This window comes from Panthera pardus, unplaced genomic scaffold (genome assembly GCF_024362965.1).
Source record: "Panthera pardus isolate Hobbes unplaced genomic scaffold, ASM2436296v1 HiC_scaffold_16, whole genome shotgun sequence".
NCBI classification, from domain to species: domain Eukaryota; kingdom Metazoa; phylum Chordata; class Mammalia; order Carnivora; family Felidae; genus Panthera; species Panthera pardus.
In genome coordinates, this window is record NW_026526721.1 from 57,697,064 (window position 1) to 57,722,839 (window position 25,776).

At 39.1% G+C, this 25,776-nt stretch overlaps 1 protein-coding gene and 1 pseudogene across 9 annotated transcripts in view; both read left to right on the top strand.

Annotated features, from left to right (window-relative positions):
- Nucleotides 1-25,776, top strand: part of CD96 (CD96 molecule) — a 96,036-nt gene that overhangs the window by 62,214 nt on the left and 8,046 nt on the right. For all 9 annotated transcript variants that reach the window (XM_019448297.2, XM_053903326.1, XM_019448300.2 and 6 more), the window contains 2 exons: nt 16,338-16,406; nt 16,926-17,009. In XM_019448297.2, coding sequence (XP_019303842.2) covers nt 16,338-16,406; nt 16,926-17,009 — 153 coding nt within the window. The remainder of the gene's footprint in view (nt 1-16,337; nt 16,407-16,925; nt 17,010-25,776) is intronic.
- Nucleotides 17,091-25,681, top strand: LOC109266369 (cytosolic 5'-nucleotidase 3A-like; annotated as a pseudogene).

A 25,776-nucleotide genomic window follows, 5' to 3' on the forward strand; every position in this document is an offset into this window, starting at 1 on the left:
TTGGGAAAATCCCGGAGAGTCACAAGAGCTCATTAAGAAAAGATCCATGGGGCGCCTGGGTGGCGCAGTCGGTTAAGCGTCCGACATCAGCCAGGTCACCATCTCGCGGTCCGTGAGTTCGAGCCCCGCGTCAGGCTCTGGGCTGATGGCTCGGAGCCTGGAGCCTGTTTCCGATTCTGTGTCTCCCTCTCTCTCTCTGCCCCTCCCCCATTCATGCTCTGTCTCTCTCTGTCCCAAAAATAAATAAAAAATGTTGAAAAAAAAAAAAAAAAAAAAAAAAGAAAAGATCCTACCACACTGAACCTCAGGACTGTTTGAGATCAGTGGGTCTCACCAGGGAAGTTTTGCCACTCTCCCTCCCAAGGACATTTGTCAGTGTCTAGGGCCATTTCTTGTTGCCACGATTGGGGGAAGGGTGCTACTAGCCAAGGCCAAGGATGCTGCTACATAATGTACAGCACGGGACATGACAGCCACCACAAAAAAGAATTATCTGGTCCAAATGTCAACAGTTTTTGAGAAACCCTGTTTTATTTTTTGTTTTTTTTAATATAATTTATTGTCAAATTGGCTTCCATACAACACCCAGTGCTCATCCCAGCAAGTACCCTCCTCAGTGCCCATCGCCCACTTTCCCCTCTCCTCCACCACCCATCAACCCTGTTTGTTCTCTGTATTTAAGAGTCTCTTATGGTTTGCTTCCTTCCCTCTCTGTTTGTAACTTTTTCCCTCTTCCCTTCCCCCATGGTCTTCTGTTAAGTTTCTCAAGATCCACATATGAGTGAAAACATATAGTATCTGTCTTTCTCTGACTGACTTATTTCACTTAGCATAATACCCTCCAGTTCCGTCCACATTGCTACAAATGGCAGGATTTCATTCTTTCTCATTGCCAAGTAGTATTCTATTGTGTATATAAATCACATCTTTATCCATTCATCAGTTGATGGGCATTTAGGCTCCTTCCATAATTTGGCTATTGAAAGTGCTGCTATAAACATTGGGGTACAAGTGCCCCTATGCATCAGCACTCCTGTATCCGTTGGGTAAATTCCTAGCAGTGCTATTTCTGGGTCATAGGGTAGATCTATATTTAATTTTTTGAGGCACCTCCACACAGTTTTCCAGAGCATCTGCACCAGTTTGCATTCCTACCAACACTGCAAGACGGTTTCCGGAGAAACCCTATTTTAGATCAAGGCTCAGGTATAATAAGAGTAGCTAGTTCTCACTTTACAAAATCTGGACCTCTGTCAAAATAATAATAAATTATGTTTGGAACAATTTTCAGTCTGAAATGTCAAAAAAATGTTAAATCAGTGGCTCATTATAGCTAAATAAAACTTATTTTCTTAGGATAAACCCCGAATTACTACTGAAAAATCCAAATTTTGTCTTGAAAATCTGGAGGGTGATTGTGAAATCACACAATGTCTCAGAAGCTGGGAGGATCCACCCTTTGTGTTCTTTAAGAAAGGAAGCAGGATGGAACATGTCATGGAAACCAACTTCAAAAGCCTATGGTTTCAGTCCAAATTCTAAGATGGAATGCACCGTATAATTCAGTCATAATTATTAAGCTACATGTCTTGCTGCAAACATCCAGTTTGTATCTTTTTTTTCTTCTGCATCGAAAAGGTACTTTTTAAACAAATGTAAGGTAATGGAAACAATATTCTTCTACTAGAGAAGGAGAACCTTATAACTCAGAGCCAACTGTAAGAGTTACCCAGGGAGCCCCGTGCATTTCAACCTGAACTGATGGTGTCTTCTGAGTCCCAGCTGCAACGACAGCACTGTCCTAGGAAAAGACTTGAGGCTGACAAGCTAAATGGGGAGATGAGACAAGCCAGTGGGATGGAACAGTCAGAGACACCTGACCAATCTCAGGTGGGGCAGTACATGACTCCCACTGCTGAATAGAGCTCTATGCCTTCTAACTCTGACTTGGAATTGGCTACAGGTTGTGTGACTTAAGAGAACAGGCCTCAGAAATTCCAGCAATCGTTCAAGACATTCATTCATTCGACAAATACACATTGAGTGCCTACAAGGTGCCAGGAACTTTAGAGGTGCTGAGATACAGTGATGAACAATACAAGCAGGGACCCAGTTGCACAGAGCTTACAATCTAGCAGGACCCACTTGCCTAGGATCCTCTTTCACTGCCCACAGAGCCACAGGCCTTTTGGCTCTGCCTCTTTTTATGACTGCACATGACTCTTGGACCTGATGATGTTGGTTTTGATATTAAGCCTTCTCTCAAGCTTTAGCTGGTCCTCACAGTCTAGATCCTTCTACCCCCAAACACTTCGAATAAAATACCAGGTCCAGGATGATTCTAACCATTGTCTAACTCTCCAGGCAAGCACACCTGATCCTTAGCGGGTGGGGGATCAGACACTGAAAGGTACAGACTGTTGGCAGCAGCTTCCCAGGGGATGCACCAAAACTACTGATTTATGAGAAAGCATGTCAGAATGGCTGAGGGATGACACCAGAAGATATGCCATCGGACAAGATTGTCAAATGTAGATCACTGGGGGAAGCAGATCACAAGATCAATCGCAGGTCGAGATGTTGGATGTTAAAGTAAGAAGGGGCTCTGGAGAAAGCTTGCTAGCCTGCCAACGTAGAGGAGTGCTGGTAACAGCAGAGGACGGAATCAGGGAGGTCTGCACAGGGAGCTGGAAGGAAATATAGACTCAGGTGGAAGAAAGATGAGAGATGGATCTTCAGACAATCGTCCTGAGCACAGATATAAAATAAAATGAGTGTCGGGCATGAGAAGACAAGCACGGTGAGTGCTGACGGTGCTCGTTGGGTGGGCACAGCTTGCTTAGGTGAGGTGCCAGGTGACGGTGAGCTTCAGTTAAGGGCCAAGGATTTGGACTGGAACAGAATGCCAACAAAGAGCCACTGTGGCTTTGTGAGTATGTGAAAAATATGGGTGAAATAGAGGTGATGTGTATGGTAAGTGGTAGAAGCAAGGGTAGAGCATGCAGACCAAATGATGCAGATTCTAAGCGATGTAAAGTGATAATGATCTGAACTAGAGTGGGCGTATGCAGCAATGGAGAGTACTTCAACAGAAGATCCAGCATGGCTGGTTTGCCTAAATATGAGGGATAAATAAAAGCTTTTTAGCAGACTATCATACCAGTTTTTTGCCTGGTAATTACCTAAATCTTTAACCAACTACCCCAATTATATTACAGTATTAAGCAATAATATTAATAATATCTGTTAGTATTTGAGTGCCCCTGATGTGCCTGGCAGCGTTTTAAACTAGTAAATGTATTATCTCTTTTAATTCGCCCAACAACGCAATGCTACAGGCACTATTATTATCCCCATTTTACAGACGAAGCTATTGAGGCACAAAAAGTTTAAATAACTTAACTGAAGTCAGAGAAACAGCCCTAGATCCAGAAAAATTGCTGGAGCCCAGACAAGTTTGAGAGCCTGAGCCCTACTGCCTCTGACAGTACAGGATGGGTGCTCAATAAATATCTTTAGACACTGAATAAATCCATTCCCGTGTGAAGCTGGTATAGCTGATATGAAAAGGTCAACATGACAGTTATGCCTATATTAATCTTTCTCTTCTCTGGATCGGTGTTTTCTGAGAAATGCAGCCTCCAGAAGTGGGGCTAACATTTCCTCAGTCAGAAATAAATTGGAGAAAAAATCCTCTTCCATCCATTATCCTTCCCTTTTCAACATTATTATAATATAATTTCATTGCCCAGAGATACGTACAGAATTCATACAAAACTCCGGCGCTCTCCTTTAATCCTGGGAAATTCTCATCATTGCATCTTCTCAACCACCTTGCACCTGGGGCTCATGTTGCAAGTTGTTAAAGAGTTTCTCATTTTTTTCCATACCCATCCCCCATAAGCCAAGGGTAGCCTTCTTGATGACTAGTTTACTTTGAGTATTTGTTTATCCAGTTTTCCTGCTTGGGAGCAAGGTAGCTCTGGGGGAAAAAAACTATCAGTTGACCTATTCTTCTGTTCATTTCATAAAGTATTGAGTGTCTTTAAACACCCCACACAATGTGTGATGAGCTCTGTCCTGCTTCCTGTCATTTCCCCCAACCGGGTCCTAGAAACCCTTCCTAGACCAGAAATCCAGTAATACACACTGCTTTAGCCATTCAGTGAACACACGTTCCCCAAACAATCTGCCTCCCATGGGCAAAGGGTCTTGAGCAGAGATTAAGATTTCACACCATATATTTCCTTTATGCTGGTGTAAAGGTCAATATGCACATAATCCTGACATTAGGGCTTGATGAAGCCAACTCACATGTGTTTAGATGTAGTTGATGGCCTATATTCTTTTAAGTGCAGTTCTCCAGTTAATATCATTATGAGTCTAAAGGCTCTTTGTGCTGCAGGTGCATTGATGGAGTATAGTAACACATTTGCAGGAAAGGCTAGGTGGCTATGTGGCTAGATACTGTCAAGAGAATAGAATGTCAAGTGAAAATGTTACTATCTGAAAAAACAAATTATATTTTCAGATTCAGTTTTACATAGAAATAAGGCAAAGTCTTGGGGTGCCTGGGTGGCTCAGTCGGTTAAGCGTTCCACTTCGGCTCAGGTCATGATCTCACCGTTGATGAGTTTGAGTCCTGCATCAGGCTCTGTGCTGACAGCTCGAAAGTTTGGAGCCTGCTTCAGATTCTGTCTCCATCTCTCTGCCCCTCCCCTGCTCACGCTCTGTGTGTCTCTCTCTCTTTCTCTCAAAAAAAAAAAAAAAAAAAAAAAGTAAGGCAAAGTCTCGGACCTTTGAGCTTGACAAACCAGATCACAGCAGCAACCTGAACTTACAAATAACTTTCACTTTTACATTTTGTTGAATAAACAAGCTAAAGTGGGTAAAATTAGCAAAAAAAAAAAAAAAAAAAGAAAAGAAAAGATTTTTCCTTTCCCCATTATTCCCTGTCCAAATGAGCTCTGTTGAATAATTTCTCCCTAGACTCTGAAAGCTTTTTTGGTGATTTTCATATAATAAATGTTGTCTGGTCCCTTTCAGACTCAAGAACAGACTTGTGTCAATAATTAAAAAGCCTTGACAAATGTAGTGTCAAAACTTGCAAAAACTAATTTGATCCAGAACTTTCTTCCCTTTCTGCCCACTGTGTGTTGGTGTACCTCAGCTGCAGAAGCCTGGGATGCGAGGTTGTGTGTTTTATGTCTGTGGAGGGTGGAGAAAATGTCTCTTTGATTGTCCAGCTCAATCCTGTCTTCCACTCCTTGTTCGGGCCTCGCTTTAGGGGTCATAGCATGCAGAAGAGAAGAGAGAGGTAGATGAAAAAGACCTTCCTTGTCAGGCTGACTGCAATCTGATGTAGGTGCCCTGTGGGTGGGGAGAATAAAAATTGCCATCTTGACCTCATGGGCCACTCTGGCAAATTTCTCAGAAATTTGGGACTGGCCCGTGGCTATTGTCCCCTTGATGCAGGATGCAGGTCCTGCCTCTCCACCAGGCTTCTATTATCCCCCAATAGCCCATGAGCTGCTGGAGGTCTGTCCCCTTAGGAGCTGTTTGCTCCTCCAGATATTCCTGGGTGAGATTTCTTTCCATGGCATTCTGTTTTATCTGAGAAAACATGCCCCTTGGCCTCCTATTTGGTGGAAGTGCTCCTCTTCTCCAACAGGGCCATATCTCTCTTCTCAACACTACTAGTCAAGCATAGGCTCCCAGTGTAGTCTCTTTAGCCTGAGTCAAGCACTGGTCCTCTTCATCCCAAACTCCAGGACACGTAGGCCAACAGCTCTGAGTAGTTCTCTTGAAACCACACTTCACTTGAGCTAAGGTAAGGGGGCAGGTTCTTCTTTTACCCACCACCCACGTGAGAGGGGACCTGACTCGTAGCACCCTGACAACTCTCTTTAAAAAAAAATCTTCACTGCACCTAAGATGGCTCAGTTGGTTAAGGGTCCAGCTCTTGATTTCACCTCAGGTTATGATCTCCTGGTCAGTCTTGAGATCCAGCCCTGCCTGTGTTGGGCTCAGTGCTGAGTATGTAGAGGCTGCTTAGGATTCTCTTTCCCTCTCTCTCTGCCCCTCCACCACTTTTCTCTCTCTCTCTCTCTCTCTCAAAATAAATAAGTAAATATACCTTTTAAAAAATCCTCACCTGGGGCACTTCTGCCCCTATGAAGTCTTGAGATTGATGATGAACCATAGTTAACAGAACACACTCCACATGCCCCTCATAGGTGGTCCAGAACTCTGCTTTAGAAGTGACAATGACTTGCCCTATAAAATCATTCTTAGCCTCTGGAACCTCATCTAAAACAAAGGTACAAAGAGGTCCATTTGAAAATTCTCTTCGGTATTACCCCTTAAAATTCAGCTTTTAAAAGAAAGTCAGTGAGACCAATGATGATCTATCCAAAAAAGGAAGTCAAGAAAGCAATCACATTTATAATAACATCAAAAAGACTAAAATACTTAAGAATAAATTTAAGCAAGGAGGTGAAAGACTTGTACACTGAAAACTATGAAACACTGATGAAAGGAATTGAAGGAGACACAAACAAATGGAAAGACATCTGATGTTCATGGAATGGAAATTTTAATATTGTTAAATTGTCCATGCTACTCAAAGTGATGTACAGATTCAGTATAGTCCCTATCAAAATTCCAATGGTATTTTTTCACAGGAAGGGAAAAACAATCCTAAAATTTATATTCACAAGAGACGTCACATAGCCAAAGGAATCTTGAGAGAGAACAGCATTGGAGACATCATACTTTCTGATTTCTCGGTATACTACAAACCTTTAGTAATCAAAACAGTATGGTGCTGGCATAAATACAGACACATAGATTGACAGAACAGAATAGAGAGCCCAGAAATAAACTCAACCATATATGGTCAACGGTTTTTAACAAGGGTGCCAAAAATACACAACAGAAAAGCATAGACTCTTCAATAAATGGTGTTTGGAAAACTGGATGTCTATATGCAGAAGAATGGAATTACAGCATACACAAAAATCACCTCAAAATAAAGTAAAAGACTTAAACATAAGACCTGAAGCTATAAAACTTTTAGAAGAACACATAGGAGAAAACCTCCTTGACATTGGCCTTGCCATTGATTTTTTAGATATGACACCAAAGCCTAGGCAACAAAAGCAAAAACAAGCAAGTATACTACATCACGCTAAACAACTTCTGTACAGCAAAGGAAACAACAAATGTAAAGGTAACCTATACATTGGGAGAAAATATTTTTAAGCCACATATATGATAAGGGACTAATATCCGAAATATATAAGGAACTCATTCAACTCAATAGCAAAACAAAAAACAACTCATTAAAAACAGGCAAAGGACCTAAATAGACATTTTTCCAAAGGAGACATACAAATAGCCATCAAGTACATGAAAAGATGCTCAACATCCCTAGTCGTTAGAGAAATGCAACTCAAAGCCACAATGAGATATCACCTCCCACCTGTTAGGATGACTATTACCAATAATAATAATGATGATGATGATGAAAATAATAAAAGATAACAAGTGTTGGTGAGGATACGGAGAAAAGAGAACTCTTGTCACTCTTGGTGGGAATGTAAACTGGTGTAGCCATTATGGAAAACAATATGAAAAACATTATGGAAAACAGTTTTTGAGGTTCCTCAAAAAAATAAAAAAAATAGAACTACTATGTGATCCATTAATCTCTATTCTGGGTATATACACAAAGAAAAGAAAAAAAAGAAAAGAAAAGAAAACCAGTCACCTCTAAGAGATATAGAAACACCCTAAGCTTCCATTGTCAAATGAATGGGTAAAGAAATTGTGTGTGTGTGTGTGTGTGTGTGTGTGTGTGTGATTCAGCCTTAAAAAAAAAAAGAGAGATTCTGCCATTTGTAACCACATGGGTGAACCTGGACAACATTACACTAAGTGAAATAAGACAGACAGAAAAAAACCCTGCATGATCTCACTTATAAGTAGAGTCTAAAAGAGTGAACTGCATGGAAGCAAAGTGTAGAACAGTAATTCCTGGGGCAAGGAAGAAGAGACAATGGGGAGATGTTGGTCAAAGCGAACAAAGTTGGAATTATGTAGGATTAATAAGTCTGGAGATCTAATATACAGCATGATAATTATAATACTGTATTGAATATTGGAAATTTGGTCAGAGTAAGTTTCAGGTGCTCTCATCACACAAAAAAATAAATTGTTACTATGTGAGGAGTGATACATTAATTAGCTGACAATACTAATCATTTCACTATGTATGTGTATATCAAATCATGTTGTTACCTAAAATATATACACTTTTTATTTAAAAAATAAAATAAAAACCTGAGGCAAGGAAAATAAGAGCAAAAATAAACTATTGGTACTACATCAAAATAAAAAGCTTCTGCACAGCAAACAGTTAATAAAACTAAAAGGAAACCTACTAAATGGGAGAAGATATCTGCAAATGATATATCTTATAAAGAGTTAGTATCCAAAATATATAAAGAACTGATACAACTCAATACCAAAGAAACAAATAATCCAATTAAAAAAATGAGCAGAAGACATGGATAGACATTTCTCCAAAGATTCAGATATCCAGCAGACACATAAAAAGATGCTCAATGTGACTCATCATGAGAGAAATATAAAGCAAAACTACAATGAGATATCACCTTATACCTGTCAGAATGGCTAAAATCAAAAACACATGAAACAAGTATTGATGAGGATGGAAAAGGAACCCTCTTGCACTATTGGTGGGAGTGCAAATTGGTGCAGACATTGTGGAAAACTTGAAGTTCCCCTGCAAATTGAAATAGGACTACCCTACGATCCAGGAATCGCACTACTGGGTATTTATTAAAACACACACACAACTTATCTTTGTCTAAGTTGTGCGTGCGTGTGTGTGTGTGTGTGTGTTAATAAAAACAAAAAAAAATACAAAAACACTAGTTTAAAGGGATACATACACCCCTATGTTTATTACAGTGTTATTTACAACAGCCAAACTCTGGAAGCAGCCCAAGTATCCCTCAATAGATGAATGGATAAAGAAGATGTGATATATATACATATAATGAAATATTATTCAGCCATAAAAAAGGATGAAATTTGCCATTTGCAACAACATGGATAGAGCTAGAGAATATAATGCTAAGCAAAAGGACTCAGTCAGAGAAATACAAATACCATATGATCTCACTCATATGTGTAATTAAGAAACAAAACAAATAAGTGAAGGGAAAAACAGAGAGAAGCAAACCAAGAAACAGACTCTTAACTATAGAGAACAAACTGATGATTACCAGAGGGGAGGTGGATGGGGGGATGGGTGAAATAGGTGATGAGGTTTAAAGAGTACACTTCTCACAATGAAAAAAAAAATAAAATGGTTAATAAATAAGCAAATAGTAGATAAAGTAATTTTGTGAAAATGAAGCAACCATGACAAGGTGATGGTTTACCCATGGAGATGATCCACAGAAAGCTATAGTTCTTGGCAACAGTGTAATGGATTGGCAAATAATAAACAAAGCTCTAAAAGCATGGCCAAAGTTGTGGGTGCTTGAAGAAAATAGGGGAAAACAAGAGAAAGAAGAAAAGGAAGAACATTAATATGGGTAGTTCCTTTTTCAGTGGATTATTAAAAGCAACAGAAGGTAGTAGTCATGCAGGACACCTAATATAGTACCTGGTTCATAAGTTTCAAAATGTTACACTGTATTATTTGTCCCCTTAAATCCCTTTGGAACATGGTAGGAACCTAAAGTAGGAAATAGAGTGGTTGATTAATTAACCAGTCTATCTTTGTCTAAGTTGTGTGTGTGTGTGTGTGTGTGTGTGTGTGTGTGTGTGTGTGTGTGTGTTTTAGTAAAAACAAATAATCTAGCCCTAGAATTCTGTGTCTCCTTCTGCTTGAGATGGATACTTAAATAAATAAAACCCACCAGGATCATGGTCACATTAATGGAGGACGAAAATGGGTGGTGAGGAAGGGCAAATATCTACAAAGTTAGCCTGAAAGTTTTCATGTTATATCCAATTGATTATATTTCCACTACTCTCCTTTTTGCTCACTTTGCTTCACCCAAATTGGCCTTCTCACTGTTCCCACAGCATACCAGAGTTGCTTCCACCTCAGGCCTTTTTACTTTTTCCCTCTGCCTAGAAAATTCTTTCCCCCCAAATCTACATGGCTCCCACTCTCATCTTCTCCCAATCTTTGTTCAAATGTCATCTTCTCAATGAGGCTTTCTGTGACCACCTAATTCGAAACTGTAGCCTCCTCTATCTCCCTTCCATTCCCCTTTCCCTGCTTTATTTTTCTCCACATAATTTTTTTAGCATCCTGTAGAATTCACTAGCTTGTCCCCACAAGAAAGTGAATCCCATAAGGGCCTTTTTTTTTCCAGTCTGATTTGTCTGCTGAGGTATCTCTGTCACCTAGAACAGTGATAACACCTGGCTGTAAGTAAGTATTGATAACTCAGTAAATATCCTGGAGCTTAAGGATATTTTTTTCAAGCACAGAGGAGGAAGAGATTAACAAAGGAAAGGCTTCAGGGAGAGCGGAAGAAGGCTCTATAAAGAAAATGGCACCTGGTCAGGGCTTGAAGACAGGGCAGTCTTACAATGGGAGGCTGAGAGAGGATGATGGGAGAGACACACAGACTATCAATTATCCTGGGAGGTTGTGTGCTGGGGACCATGATTGAATTCCAGAGCTACCCCCTGGTTCTGCAGCAAGGCCAACTATACTTTATAAGTCTACCAGAGTGGAATGAGTATAGTCTCTGGTGTCAGACAGGCTTGAGTTCAATTCCTATCTCTGCTGACTACTAGCTGTGTAATCTGGACAAGTCATTTTACCTCTCAAATACTGTTTCCTCACCTTAAAAACCAGAAGTTAGTATTATCTAGTTCATATGGTTATTCTGAGTATCAAATATGTAAATGCATAAAGAACAACTGTAAAGCTAGACCCACACAAGCCAGTCTGGAAAGGCATGCCATGATCAAAACAAGAGTCCAGCAAAGAAAATTCATCTTAAAATAAATCAAGACCTCTACTTGTATTTTTTATTTCCTTGAAGGAGGAAACAATGACCAAATCACAATTTCTTTTTTTTTAATTACCATTTTAACTTTTATCCTCCACTTACCTTGCATCAACGACTGCTCACCTGTCTCTCTCATTTGATACAGAGTAAGTTCATATTAAATGATCTTTAAAATTTTAAGTTGTTTGGAAAATATTTCAGCATTTCCCCCAAATTAACCCTCCATGAGACCTCCAGCATTTCCCTTTGTTTCCCTTCTCTGGCAGTGAGAGGGACAGTCACCAGGAAGATGGTAGGAGTCCAGATGAAGAGATTCCATTCTGTTTCATAATGTCACAAGGAGCCAACCAGAATTAGCTCTTAAAGAACATGATTCTGTCTCCTCCATTTAACTCAGAACTGACTAGAGCTGTCTTCTAACCTAACTGAATTTCTAGTGATAACATAAAGGGGTAGTTTTTAATTTCCGTGGAAAAACATTTTTAAGTTGAAATAGGAATGGGCTAGGAAAGTTTCGAAACTTCTCATCTAACCTCATGGCAGTTTTCAAATTAATATAAGCAAGACATTTTGCACAAAGTAGTGTTTTTCTCCTAAACCCCTTCTTCTTTTCTGAAACATGGGTTATTATTATGTATCTCTGGATACTTGCAAGGTTTAATAACAATAAGCATTCAAACTGAAGAACATATAAGCAACCAGCAAACAAAGCAAACAACTCTGTCACTGGGTTTGGCATATTACTCGCCTACACAGTATGTCATAATATAGAACCAAGTATTGAGTGCTGAAGAGGCTTTGCTCTATTATGAGTATAAATATAACCTTGAAACAGAAAGACAAAAAAAAAACCAAGCTGCTTTATTCACATGCTGAAATACATGATCAACATGAATCTTAAAGACTTGGCTAAGAGGAATAGAAATAGAATTCTTTTAAAATGCTCTATTTGATGTCAAAAGACCGCCAATTATGTCCTCTTACAGTTATGGATCTCCAGGCCAGGCCCTAGGAAGAGATTTCTTCTAAAAGCAAAAACAGCCAAACAAAACAACGCTGAGAAACAAGCAGTGTTTCTGCCACTAGTGGGCCACAGTTTGATCACTGTCCTCTGCGGCTGAGGCCATGGGTGTGCACTGTGACAAGCAGTGGCTCACAATCTCATACTCAGTTCAGTTCATCACACAGAACAAACCCTCCTTGAGGGCTTACAAAGGCCCAGTCCTGATAGACACGTCCCACACGTTGCTATTGCTAACAGTGCGTGAGACCGCCTACGGGGTCTTTGCACTGTCTGTGTCCTCTGCCTAGAGGCTCCCACCACCCTTCCCCTGCTCCCACTCGAGTCTGCTACATTCCCCAGGGAAGCCTTCCTGAGACTCTGCATAAGCCGTTTCCTCTTTCATGTGTCCTCATATTTGGACTGGTTTCTGTGATTCTTTGGTTGATGTCCATATCCTCTGAACTTCAACTCCAGAGGAGTGCCGCCAGTCCCAAGCACAATGCCTGGAAGATAGAGGCTCCCAAATGCTGGGTCAATAAGTGACAGAACAGAGGAAGGGGGTAGCAGGAGATAACAACATGGAGAATGTTGGAGGTCAGGTCATGTAATGCCAAAGGGCCTTGAAGCATAGTGTAAAGCCAAGGGGAGTGAGTGGGATTTAATTTACCTAAAGTACTAGATAGTTTTCTAAATGGCTTCAGCTCTGACTTGCACATGAGGATCAGGGTCTCATGGTAAAGGGATCATGCTTTCAATAACCTGTGCAACCAGGTACAGACCCTCAGGCCAAGACCCAAACCAAATTCAGCTGGAGACCAATAAAACTGAAATGAGCTTGGACTTCTTAGCGATATGACGGGGTGTCATTGATCCTTTTGTTCCCAGAAGCTTATTGGCACACATTCAGCCCTCAACAAACTCTGCAGGCCTGTGAGAGGAAGCATAAAGCTGCACTGATATGTATGCCAGGCAAGAGACACAGTGACACAAAGATCAAGGTGGCATGTGAGCCTGGGGCAGTCAGTGTTCCTCCTCTCACGTGGTCCAAGAACAACATGTAGATGCAGTGGAATGAATGAATTCTCCTTTCCCTGCAGTAAACTTGCAGTAAGCTAGGATTTATGTCACATTATTTTCTGATTCTCCAGGAAAGAAATTTAACCAGTCATTTTAATACACATGAAATTCTCAGTCACGTTATCCCATGTCATCAGGATTCCACTGATTCCTGACAGAATTAAATCACGTGGAGCTAATGGTCAGTGTGGGCAATCACTGGCTGGGGAAAGTGTCCATTGCTTGTAAGTAAGAGGTATTTTAAAATGTGATTGGCAGTTGCTTATTAGACTGAGATTTCTAGGTAACAGCAATATTGCCTACAAATAATACAAAGGTCTCTGATGATTACCTCTTAGTTCTTTTTCTTCATCATTATTATCACCATTGTTATCATATCACCACTTTAAAACCATTCCTTTCTGCTTTCACTTATGTAATCACTCAGTGAATTCTGTGGAGGTTAGGTCTCAGAATGAGAGGGGAGGGAGAAGTAAAGGAGGAAGGAAGGAAGGAAGGAAGGAAGGAAGGAAGGAGGAATGGAGGGAGGGAGGGAGGGAGGAAGGAAGGGAGGGAGGAAGGAAGGAAGGAAGGAAGGGAGGGAGGAAGGGAGGGAGGAAGGGAAGGAGGGAGGAAGGAAGGAAGGAAGGAAGGGAGGGAGGAAGGGAGGGAGGAAGGAAGGAAGAAGAATGAATGATACTGGTCTGTGGGAGGTGAGATAATAGACTGCCACCAACAATAAAAGTTTCACTCTCTCCTACATGAGGAATTGAGTCCCAGAGTAAAGAGATCCTTCTTTTCGTCCTTCTGAGAATTTCTCAAAAACTGAATAGAGTCTTTCTTCTCTTTCTCCTTCTTTCTCCCTTTTGCTTTCACCTCTTCTTCCTCTATTAATTAGGAGAAACACCTATCTCTCAGTATTTCACAGTATCCAAAGATTACTTATGACTAGTCGTTTCTATCCTTCTATGCAATTTTTCCTTGCCTTGTTTTAAAAAGGAGATGAGGTTACTTTAAAAGTACATCACAATACAAAAATTTTAAAATAGGTTACCGAAGGAATTGCTGCAGACAGGGACAAAGGTAGAGCCATCTCAGTGAGAGAAACAAAATTCAAATTCATTCTGTGATCCAGTAGCTGGAATGACACAGTCATTCAAGAACCCAGGTTTCTGGCAGTTCTATCACCTTTCATTCGTGGGCTTCTATGCCTCCCTGCATCATCATATCTGATAGTACATGAGGGAAGATCATGGAGGATCTTACATGGAAGGTTTTATACATCAGGCCTTGAAATGACAACCATCACTCCTATTCACGTCCCATTGGCTAAGACATAGTACACGGCCATAGCTAACCGACCGCACAGGAAGCTAGGAGATGCAGTTCATGCACACCAGAGAGAAGAATGGGCTTGGTGGTCAGCTGATAGTCTGCCACGCTGACCTTTATTCTCACTAAACTCTGGGAACAAGGGCAGTGTTTCTCTCTCCATGTCATCCCCAATTCTCGTACACACTGAGCACTCAATAAGTATTTGCTGGGTAAATGAAGCTGTGCATATTCAGTATTCAAAACATTTTTTCTGCCACCCTGATGCTTGTTGCCCATTTTAGTTCCTCATATGGCACCATCTGAAGCAGCCTCTAACGCATCTCCCCATATCTGACTATTCACGGAGTTTGGGCAGAGCGTGTCTTTGGTGTTCATTAGCAGGATTGCAAAACAATTGTTGATCATTTCTCTAAATTAGTTATAGATGCATAAACCATGAGGCCAATTTATCAATGTGTCCTACATGTATTTTTTTTTTAGGGATTTGATTACCCATGTTTTTTTTTTTTAATTTTTAATGTTTATTTATTTTTGAGACAGAGAGAGACAGAACATGAACGGAGAGGGTCAGAGAGAGAGGGAGACACAGAATCTGAAACAGGCTCCAGGCTCTGAGCTGTCAGCACAGAGCCTGACACGGGGCTCGAACTCACAGATTGCAAGACTGTGACCTTAGCCGAAGTTGGACGCTTAAGCGACTGAGCCACCCAGGCGCCCCACCCATGTTTTTTATTTAAGCATGTGATTTGCCAGAGCTGAGGTACCTGGGAGGCTGGGATACCATTCACTACTATCTAAAGCTTACAGGTGAATGAGCATACTGACCACCATACTATGAGGATATTTTTCAGAATATTATACACAGTATACAGTATTCTTTTTTAAAAGACAGGTGAGAAATTTATTTTTTAATCATAATAAAAAGAATTGCTTTGTTTCTTTTGAAAATTGACTGTTGTTATGATGGCCACAAACGGCAGAACATATACTCTTTATTTCTTGGCATTGTTACTAGAAAGTTCTGATGAAATGTGGGATCCACATCTGTTAAGAGTACATGACATCAAGAAATGCATTTTGTGTACCATCTGCACTCAGGTTTAGACAGAGGTTAACATACTTTTTCTAACCATATTTTCCTTGGCTTTAGTTTCCCTTTCTATCTACTTCTTTTGTCTTCTTGAATTGAGTATTTATGTATGCGACCTTAAATATATTTTTGAAACAAAGCAGAAATACACAAAAATAAATGCATTAAACATTTGTTTTCCCAAGAGATAAACCATGTTTTCAAATGGAGTGTGATTGGGTACTTTTCATTTTCAATCTATCTTGCTTCATCCCCTGAGGTATTTTCAAATGAATATGAATTCGTCTTTCACTTTGGGAGGAAAAGAGAGAGGAGAAGAATGGGAAATGATAGACTGTGAACATGGGGATGATTTTGAAAGCTAAGAACTAACGTAGATATGTAACCATATTGAGCATATTAAAATATGTACAATCGTGAAAACTCAGTACAAGGTAATTTCCGTGAGGACAAGCACCTCATGTTCATTGTTGAATGTAGACTGGAGCCTGGCACACAAAAGACACCAAAACATCATATTTTGAAAGTGTGAATGTGATACACTTGGAGAACTGAGTTAATATCACAGAAATGATATTGAATATTGGGTATGTAGCCACGAGCATATGCCTTTTGGACTCAGTTGCATCGTTTATAAAATGAAGGCAGTAGGCCCTGTATTCACCAAGGTTCTTTCTGATTCTGATATTCCATGCTCTGCATGCCACCCTTGTTAATTACAGTGGCATATCAAACATGGGAATGTATATACCTTAACACTTTGGGAAATTTGTTTTCAAAATAGGATATCCAGCTACATCATCAACAACCCTTGGAGACGTGGGTACATCGACTCCAAATACCATCCCTCAAAGTGAGTACAGCAAGGCTTTCCTTATGTGACTGAAAAGAGACAAAACACAAGTTTTAGTATAGCTATGACAATGTTGAGGTTTGGGCAAAAGGCTACAATTTTCATTTAATGTTTGATATTTTGGTTTTGAGTTGCTCAGTGGCAAATTGTAATCTAAATTGTGGCTATATATTGATATGACAATCACTGTAATCTTAAAAATATGGGTTGGTGAATTATTATACTGCACTTCTCATTTCTCATGGAATTTTAAGATAACATTAAAGTAATCTTGACAGTACTCCCAGTGATCTGAGTTGGTGACAGGAACAGAAAAAGAAAGAAAATCAGTGACAAGTCGGCATTAAACATAAACTACAGAGCTTTTGCTTAATATGCCAGCTGTGTTCCCGTGTAGGAAAGCATATTTTCAATTTCAGATTTCCCCAAAGTCACATAGATTAAAAATTCAGCACATCAAAGTAAAGTCAAATTACAGCTGTACAAAAAAGGTTGGATTCTGAGAATTTTGTCTTTCAGCCAGCAATTCCAATGCGACTACCCAAGGCTTCAACTACTCCTGGACCTCGAGCGGGAAAGATACCAAAAACTGCACACGTGACTGTGAGTCCCTTGGGGTCTTCTGGACCTCATTAATTCATCCTACACCTATAATGGACAACCACTATGTGCTCTGTTCATAATCATATTAACAAACACTAAACAAAGCATCTACTGTGTTTAAAGCACTGCTGCAGTTAGTTGCCAGGGATACATCTGTGAACAAAACAGAGCTAAGTTCCAAATTCTAGCGGAAGAGAGACGGGCACACGGTGATGAGTGATCGGAAATAAATAAAGCAGCGGAGGGAGACCATGAGAATCAGGTGTGAGGGTGGGTTGCTGTTCTAAATAGGGTGGTTTTGCAAGGCTTTACTGAGGAAGGTGACATCTGAGTAAAAACATACCTAATGGAGACGAAAGAGCAGGCTATGAGTGTATCTGAGGAAAGAGTGACGTATCCAGAGTACACATATCACTAACGACAATGAGAAGAGGGGGCCCAGTGTGAGGCACAGAAAGGGTCTGGCCATTTAATCTGGCTGCCTCTCAGCAGCCTGTGCTGATGCTGCTTTGGCAGGTAGCGACAGGATCTAAAGAGGAAGTGCACTGCCTCTTAGCGGTAGAAGACGAGGATCTGTCTGTGTGGTAGGCGAGTGGCAAGGGCTGTGGCTGCAGCAAAGCCCCCAGGGGCCGCTGGTGCAGAACTCTGGATTTCGCTACTAGGCCCTTTTGCACAAAGAGTGAAGGTGTGTGTCTCTTTTAGGGAAGCATTTAAGTTGTACATTTAAAGCCTCTAAAAGTCTTTGATACCCACTGGCTCAGTCATCTCACTGCTGGGAACTTGTCCTTAGGAGATTAATCGAAGAGCAAAAAGCTGGGAACTTGTCCTTAGGAAATTAATCGAAGAGCAAAAAGGAACGTGTGATATTGCTCTTTGTCGCATTAGTTATTGATTTGATCTCTTTTGTGGACTTCAGGTGCACACATTTGGATTAAGCATAATTCTTAATTCAGGACACACTTTCACCATTAGTCCGTGCATGATTTAATTTAGTGTAATGTATTTCTTTTAGTATATATGTTAATATAATAGACACCTGTGAATTCAGTGCCCAAGTGCAAGAAGTGAAAGGTGCTCAGAAGACAGAGCACCCCCGGAGATCCACAAATAAGTGTAACCAGAGGTGGCGTGGCACATTCCTGTGAAAAGAAGAGGCAATTAGCAAATGGATCCGGAAACATTGATTATTTATAAGGAAAAAAAAGTATTAAAATATATGTCTGCCATGCACATGACAGAAAAATAAGCTCCGCGGTGTATACGATCTTTATGTCAAAAGCAAAACATTAAAGCATGTAGTAAAATAAAAGTGAACTTCCTTTTGGCTTTGGGGTAAGGAAGGGCTTAAAAAAGAGACATAAAGCACGAACCATAAAAATGATAGAAAAGCTAGAATATAATAAAATTAAGAAAATTATTTTCATCAAAAGACACCTTAGCAAAAGTAAAAAAAAAAAAAGGCAAGCTATCGTGTGGGAGCGGATATTTGCCACATTATATAACTGATCACTGAAAACTGATCAAGAATACATAGTTGACAAAGGAGCAGGACTTTATACCAAGAGTATATAAAGAATGGCTACAGATCAATTTTGAAAAATGCAAAAACATTAGAAGATGAGCAGAAAGGCACATCACCAAAGATATACCACGGTGGCTAGAAAACATCCAAAGAGGTGCATAACCTAACAATCAGGAAATGCAAATGAAGACTAGAATCAGATAGCCATTTCACATATAATCAATCAACAAAAATTAAGAAGTCTGAAATTGCCAATTTCTTATATATTGCTAGTGAAAGTATAAACTGGTACCATCATTTCCCATCATTTTGACATGATATTTTAAAGCCAAACATTTTCATACCCTACCAGCCAACAGTTCCACTCCTGAATGTATACTCCACCTCCCAACACACACGTTAGTATACGTATCCAGGAGATGTGTACACAAATGTCAGGGAAAACACTGATAGCAAAAACTATACATAACCTAAATGGCCATATCCAAGAGAATAGATAAGTTGTTGCATATTCCTAGAATAAAATACTGGAGAGCAATGAAAAATGAGTAGATGACAGCCACATACAACAGCATGAATGAATCTTAGTAACATTGTAATGAGTCAAAAAAGTAAATGCCAGGTGACAATATATGGAATGATATTTTTGAATAAAATTTTAAAGCAAGTACAGCCAGACACCATGTGGCTTAAGCATAATATATGATAAATACTTAAAAACTGTAAAAGCAAGTGAATAATGGACATAGCATTCAGAACAGCATTTGCTTTGCAAAGGGCATACAAGGAATGAGACAAGAAGAAGGCATAATGTTTATAATTTATTATAATAGTCCAAAAATCTGTGTGTGTGAGTAGGGGTCTGAGGGTGTTAAGGAAAAATATGTCCAATAATAAGAGAATATGGAATAAGATGAGATCATAATTCAATGCAATATTATGAAGCCAATCCAAACAATAGCCATACTGTGCTAAGCTAGCCAGTACATCTTATTGTATAGACAAGGGTACTTGCTGGAAAATTTTTACCCATCAGATATAAATTGAAATTAAAAATCTTAGATCGGGGATGAAAGTCCATACTTAATAGACTAACATTTATCTTCTATGGTGTTAACATAAAATTGAGTTTCTAATGAACTTGACGAAACTCTCCTTTACCTACACTAGTTTGTCATCCTTGATTCTTGATAGTATAATACAAGTTAAGTCCATGAGATCTTTTTTGTTGTTGTTGCTTACTTGTATCCTCAGTGCCTAAGGTATATAGTTGGTGCTCAACAAATATTGTTGAATAGATAAATGAATTAATACTTGTTGGTTATGGGGGAAATTATGTAGCAATGCTGATAAAAGATTATTGGACAATATTATAGGAAAAAGCTGAACTCCAACTTAAATTTATGCTATAATTACATATAAATTATCCCATACTTTCATTCTCAGAATAATCCTTGGTGTCTAATGATTTCCTTTATTTTATTTATTTGATTTTTTATTGAAATTATACTGAAATGTAAGATACACAAGAATAGGGACCTAAACCTTTTCCTGCCTTGTTCACTGTAGTATCATAATGACTGTAGCCATGGCAGGCATACAATAGGTGCTCAGCAAATATTTCTTGAACAATTGAAAGAATCTGTGTACATGTGGGTAAAGACAGGGAAGAAAATACATACATACACGGTGAAAAGAAATGATCTAGGGTGGCTCAATTGGTTGAACGTCCGACTCTTGATTTCAGCTCAGGTCATGATCCCAGGGTTGTGGGATGGAGCCCTGCATTGGGCTCTGTGCTGAACATGGAGCCTGCTTAATATTTTCTCTCTCTCTCTCTCTCTCTCTCTCTCTCTCTCTCTCTCTCTCTCTCTCTGTCTCCCTCTGCCTCCTCCACCACTCATGCTCTCTTTCTCTCTTTCTCTCCAAAAAAGAGAAAAGAAAAGAAAAGATCCACTTAATTGGAATTTTCGAACTTTTTGTTTGCTTTAATTAAATTGTTATTACAATATTATGTGTGCCCAGAGTAAAAAATAATTCCTGTTCATCCCATGCATCATATCGTTATGAAACATAGAGGCTACCCAAAGTATTTTCTGCCCCAGAAACTGGAAAACTAAAAGTTTCCAGGAGTGCAGGAAAGTGCTTTATAATTTACACAAATATATTCTTGGTCTTTTTAATAGATTTCATAATGAAATGAACTATTGCAATTCTCCATATCATCTGTCCTTTCCCACCTGAAAACTTCATTTATCCTCAAACATCTCTTTATCATTCTTACCATAACAGAGCCTTAGAAAATGTGAAATCTAAGAAAGGACTCTGAAACCCAACAAACAAAATTTTCTCAGCAGTGAAAACCCACATTCCTACTTATGCAAATAAGAATATCTTGTTTACTAGTTGCCATTTTTAATCCATAAGCTTAGAGAAAGAAATTCCCTACAGTGAGTTGCTCTATTTATAATCATTCACAAAAACACATTAGGATCCGACAAGTTAACATTGATTGCTCACTCCCAAACTATTTTTGAAACATGTTTCTACTCGTTGGATTGGACCGTAATGTGACATCCAATATTAGATGATGCATTTGCCAAGATTCATGACAGGCATTGGTAATAGGATTTTTTTTTCCTTCTAGTATGTTTATTTCAGTAGATTTATGAAATGTTCACAGGCAGATAAAGAATGGTAATGGATGGATTTCTGGTGAAATAAACCCACCAACACTGTTTCTAAGGCTCTTTCTATTTCCGAACACATTCTAATGGGATATTTGCTTATACATGCATTTTGTGTAGCTTATATATATTTGGATGTCACTAGAAGATTGTGAGTGCATTGCATTTTCACTAATTTATAAGTATATGTTTTCATATATTCTTTTGTTGTCATTTTATCCACTTGAGAATATTAGAATCTAATCCTAGTCCAGCTTCCAAGTTTCCAACAGTCTGGAACAGAAATGTGTATTTTACTTGAACCACTTATGAAATGGGGGTACCAAATCTGACTATCTAAATGCCCAAAATATATAAGGTTAATAACATCCTGAGACATTTGCATTTTGACATTCAAGTGATCAGGCCATGGAGCAGAAAAGTGAAGCTTGATTACTTTTTTTATTTCTGTTTTCCCTGCCATCCATCGGGTCCAGTGGAGCCTAAAGCCACATGAAACTCAGTCAGTCTGTCTAAGTTAGACAAGCAGAAAAATGATATGCGTCTCCACGGGCCCCTATGCCTCCAATTTGCCTCATTACCAAAATCAACAAGCTCACCATTACCTCACACACGTGCATGGCCACACACACACCCACACACACCCACACCTGGGCCTCAGAGTACTTGTTAATGACTTCACATAGGGTCTTTATTTTGTTCTTTGACCAAACATTCCTGTTTCTTCAAAATTTATGTACTTTTCTTCGCAAATCTTGCAAGTGCATTGTTTTCTCTGTCCTTGATCCTGGTTGGTTCTTTTCAGGCTTTTGGTAACTGTGCCGAATAATTTCATAGCAACCCCTTCTACTTTCCATAGGCAGAGGGGATGGAGAAGCTGGAGTTGAGGGGTTGAGGGTCCATGGCAAGGACATAGCAATGCCAGAATCTACAACAGTGTTGGGCCCTGCTCCTATTTCAGGCTGCACAATATTCCCTGCAGTCTTGATGTTCCCTGTTGGCTATGATGCTGATTCTCTAAATTCGCCACTCTTGTCCTCAAATTCGAAAACCTTATATGTCTCGGATCACTTCTCATTCAATTTTCCTCTTCTGTAAAACACTGTCCTCTTCCCATTCTGTTACCTAGGTCCTGATTAGGTCAGCTACAAATTAAAGATTTGTTTCTCTGATTTTCAGTTCTATCTTCTGTTAAAATGCCAATATCTGAGGGCATCATGGGTCTCTCCACAGATAGCACACAAGTCTGCCTTTCCAGAGATCATGAGTGTCATCTTTTTTCATGGTCAGGAAGAGCATGAGGGTCTCATCTATAGACGAAGTGGTCGTGACAAGAACAAACATGGTAATTAGTGCCAACATTTGCATCCTGGTATAAGGAGTGGTGCTGTCCCAGTGCATATTTACCCTGAAGAGGAAGATGGGGTAGACAACCAAGATCACTGAGATCCCTGTATCCAAGCCCTGCATCTCTGAGATTTCTTGCCACCCATGCCATTGTTTCAGGACAAAATCAGGGACAGAAGAATTCAGAATGGCTTAAGGATGATTGGATAACTGAGACAAGTCTTGGTAAATGTAAATGTAAAAATGTACATGCAAAAATGATGCCCAAATTTCAGAGAAGTTCAACTTACATCAAAAACCGTACAAAAATAATAGAAATTATCTGTAGCTTTATCAAAAAAGTAGCAGTTTATCTTCAGGTACCTATGGACTTTGATATGGCACTAAGTAGGTTTTCCTGCAAAGGGAAAAGGTGCCCGACATGTCATAATATTATTGACAACCATAAACCGGCTGCAAAAATGAATGTCAAGAAAGTTTTTGCAACTAAGGAAAAATACCATGTTGTCAAAATTGATTCTGCTTTACCGTAGAAGAAAAATATCCCTTTATGGTAGAAAGACATGCCAAGGCACATAGGTTCCTTGTTGAACAAGCTTTTCCCAGTGCTAAATTTAAATCAATTATGGAAGAATCTGATGTTATGTTCAAGGAAGAATATAAAAATTTATTTGAAAAACTCCAAAAACACAGCATCCCTGTGTTCATATTTTTGGCTGATAATGGTGATGTACTTGAGAAGGTTATCCATCAAGCTGGGATTTATCATCCAAATGTCAAAGTAGTGTTTATTCATGGATTTTGATTAAAATGGAGTCTCAAAAGATTTAAAAGAGAATTAACTCATGTATTTAACACACATAATGGTGGCTTGAAGAACACAGAATATTTCAATCAATTAAAAGAGAGTAGAAACATAATTCTGCCGAGAGACTCTCAAAGAAACTTAAGGATGGCAGATGGAGTAGCCAATGTGGAACACATTCTGAAGATTGGATATCTAACTGATAAAGTGGATGAGCTTTTAGAAAAGTATTATGTTAGTGAGAGATGAATCATTAGAGGTAGCCAACTCTATCTTACTGAGGATTCTATAAGTAAGTATTCTTCAGGAAGACCTCTTTCCTGTGGGAGCAATTGATACAACAATTGCTCATCTCTTTGTCTCGCTGAAAGACTCTTATGTATAATACATTCTCGCTCTTAAAGTTTTTTCTTTACATTACCTAAGTGTTTTCAGACATGCTGAATCCATCAACTGGAAGCTCCTTTTTCTTCATCTCTCTCAACACACTCCCCACTATATTTTTTTAACAGATTAAAAACAAATCTTAAAGCCAAAATTAGAAAAATAACTTTTGCTTTTCCAAGTGGATTCTTATGTTTAATTTTATCACACATTTTCTGAGGAGTCTTTTTACACTTGGAAAATTCCTAGAAGTCTAAAAAGGAAGATTTATGAAATGGCAAATAATTTGCATAATTTTAAGTCCTACCATTTTTGTAATTTGCGTGGATCATGCCGATGGTATCACCATCTCCTGAAATTGTGCTATGCTTGGTTATTTTGCCTGAAGAAAATCAATATTGACCAGAAAAGATTGGCATTCTAGATTTGGTGAAAAAACTGTTGTTTTTTACAAATGGTCTGTATGTACTTGCTGATGATAAACATGAAATGGAAAAAAGAATCTTAATACCCACTTCCCTGAAAGGGTTACTACTTGTTCAACTATTTATATCTCAGCATAAATTAATTTATCACATCCTTTCTTACAAACAGACTTTGAAAGATAAAAAATAAAGTATCAAGCTCTAAAAATAAGTAAAGCAGGCACCAAATTGGGCAAAAAAAATCTTGTAAGCTTATCTGGAACAATTTGCCTTCTTCCAAATTTTACCTAAATCCAGTCCTGGTCCCAATTTCTTTTAAATTAGTTGTTGTTATTTGTTACTCAAATCCCTAACTTAATGGCTTAGCCTTTTAAAATGGGATTTTAACAAAGGGCTCAGTCCATCATCACCTATTGACCTTGGTATTCTTTCTAGAACAGCAATAATAAAAATTAATCAAGATCACTTGTGCAGGGTCAGATAATTGTACTGAAGATGAGAATGTCTCCTTGATCTAGTCACACTCAAAATAGCTGCATGCAAAACCCCCTTATTTCTGGGGTGACCCCCCCAGTGGAATTAGCTATGGCAGACTGCACTGTAAGCCATCCCCGGAGAGCATGTGGCCACACCTCTTTGAAGGGCCTGATAATATACCTTCAACTGCCATTGGCACCCAGGGAGGAACCAGGAAAGAGGAGGACTAAGGACTTTTTTTTAATGTTTGCTTTGGTTTTGCTTATTTGCTTTGGTCTTGACACACAAGAAGACACTTAACTTGGAAAATCGTAGATGCTAATGTTTTAAATAAATGAGCATAGTGTTGTTCTACCAATTGCAACTATGTGCAACTATAGCTATTTTACTTTACACTACACTATAGGCCTGAAATGCACAGCCTGCCAACAAGTGGAACTTTGCTGCCAGAGATGGGGAACTAAGCAAAATGAGTCGATAGATCTACTTCAAAAGCCATAGGTACTTCCTGAGTTTGCTGCCATCGACTCAAGGGGAAGGTTTGCTTCTGAATCCATCAAGACGACTCACACAGCAGCTAGCGTGGCCTATGACCATAGGGGGCTGATAATTCATATTGACACAGTTCAGTTTTCATAGCCAAACAAGAATGTCAACTTGTGCACAAATACAAATTATTTTGTTCCCTCATGCGTGTTCTACCAAGGTCTTCAAAGTCCTGTTGGCACCTTTTCTCAACAAAGGGCCACCATAACTCAGCCGGGCTTTCATTCTCTCCCACCCATTGGATGGACAAGAGAACAGTTACAACACACTCTCTGTGGCTAAAGGAACCTCTCCTAGTGTTTTCCTTCCATTCCTTCTTCCTGCTTCTAAGTGGCAATAATCAAAACCTTCCCTATTGGAGACATCTAGATCACAAGTTTTCCCTCAACTCCTGCTTTATTTTGGGACATTCTTATGTATGCTGCAGCGTAGTTCAATGATTTTACTTTACATATGCATTAATAATATTTTTTGTTTTATTATTTATATAAATTACTTATATATTATATATAAGTATAATATATATATTATATATGTATATAGTATATACTATATATATAATATATATATTATA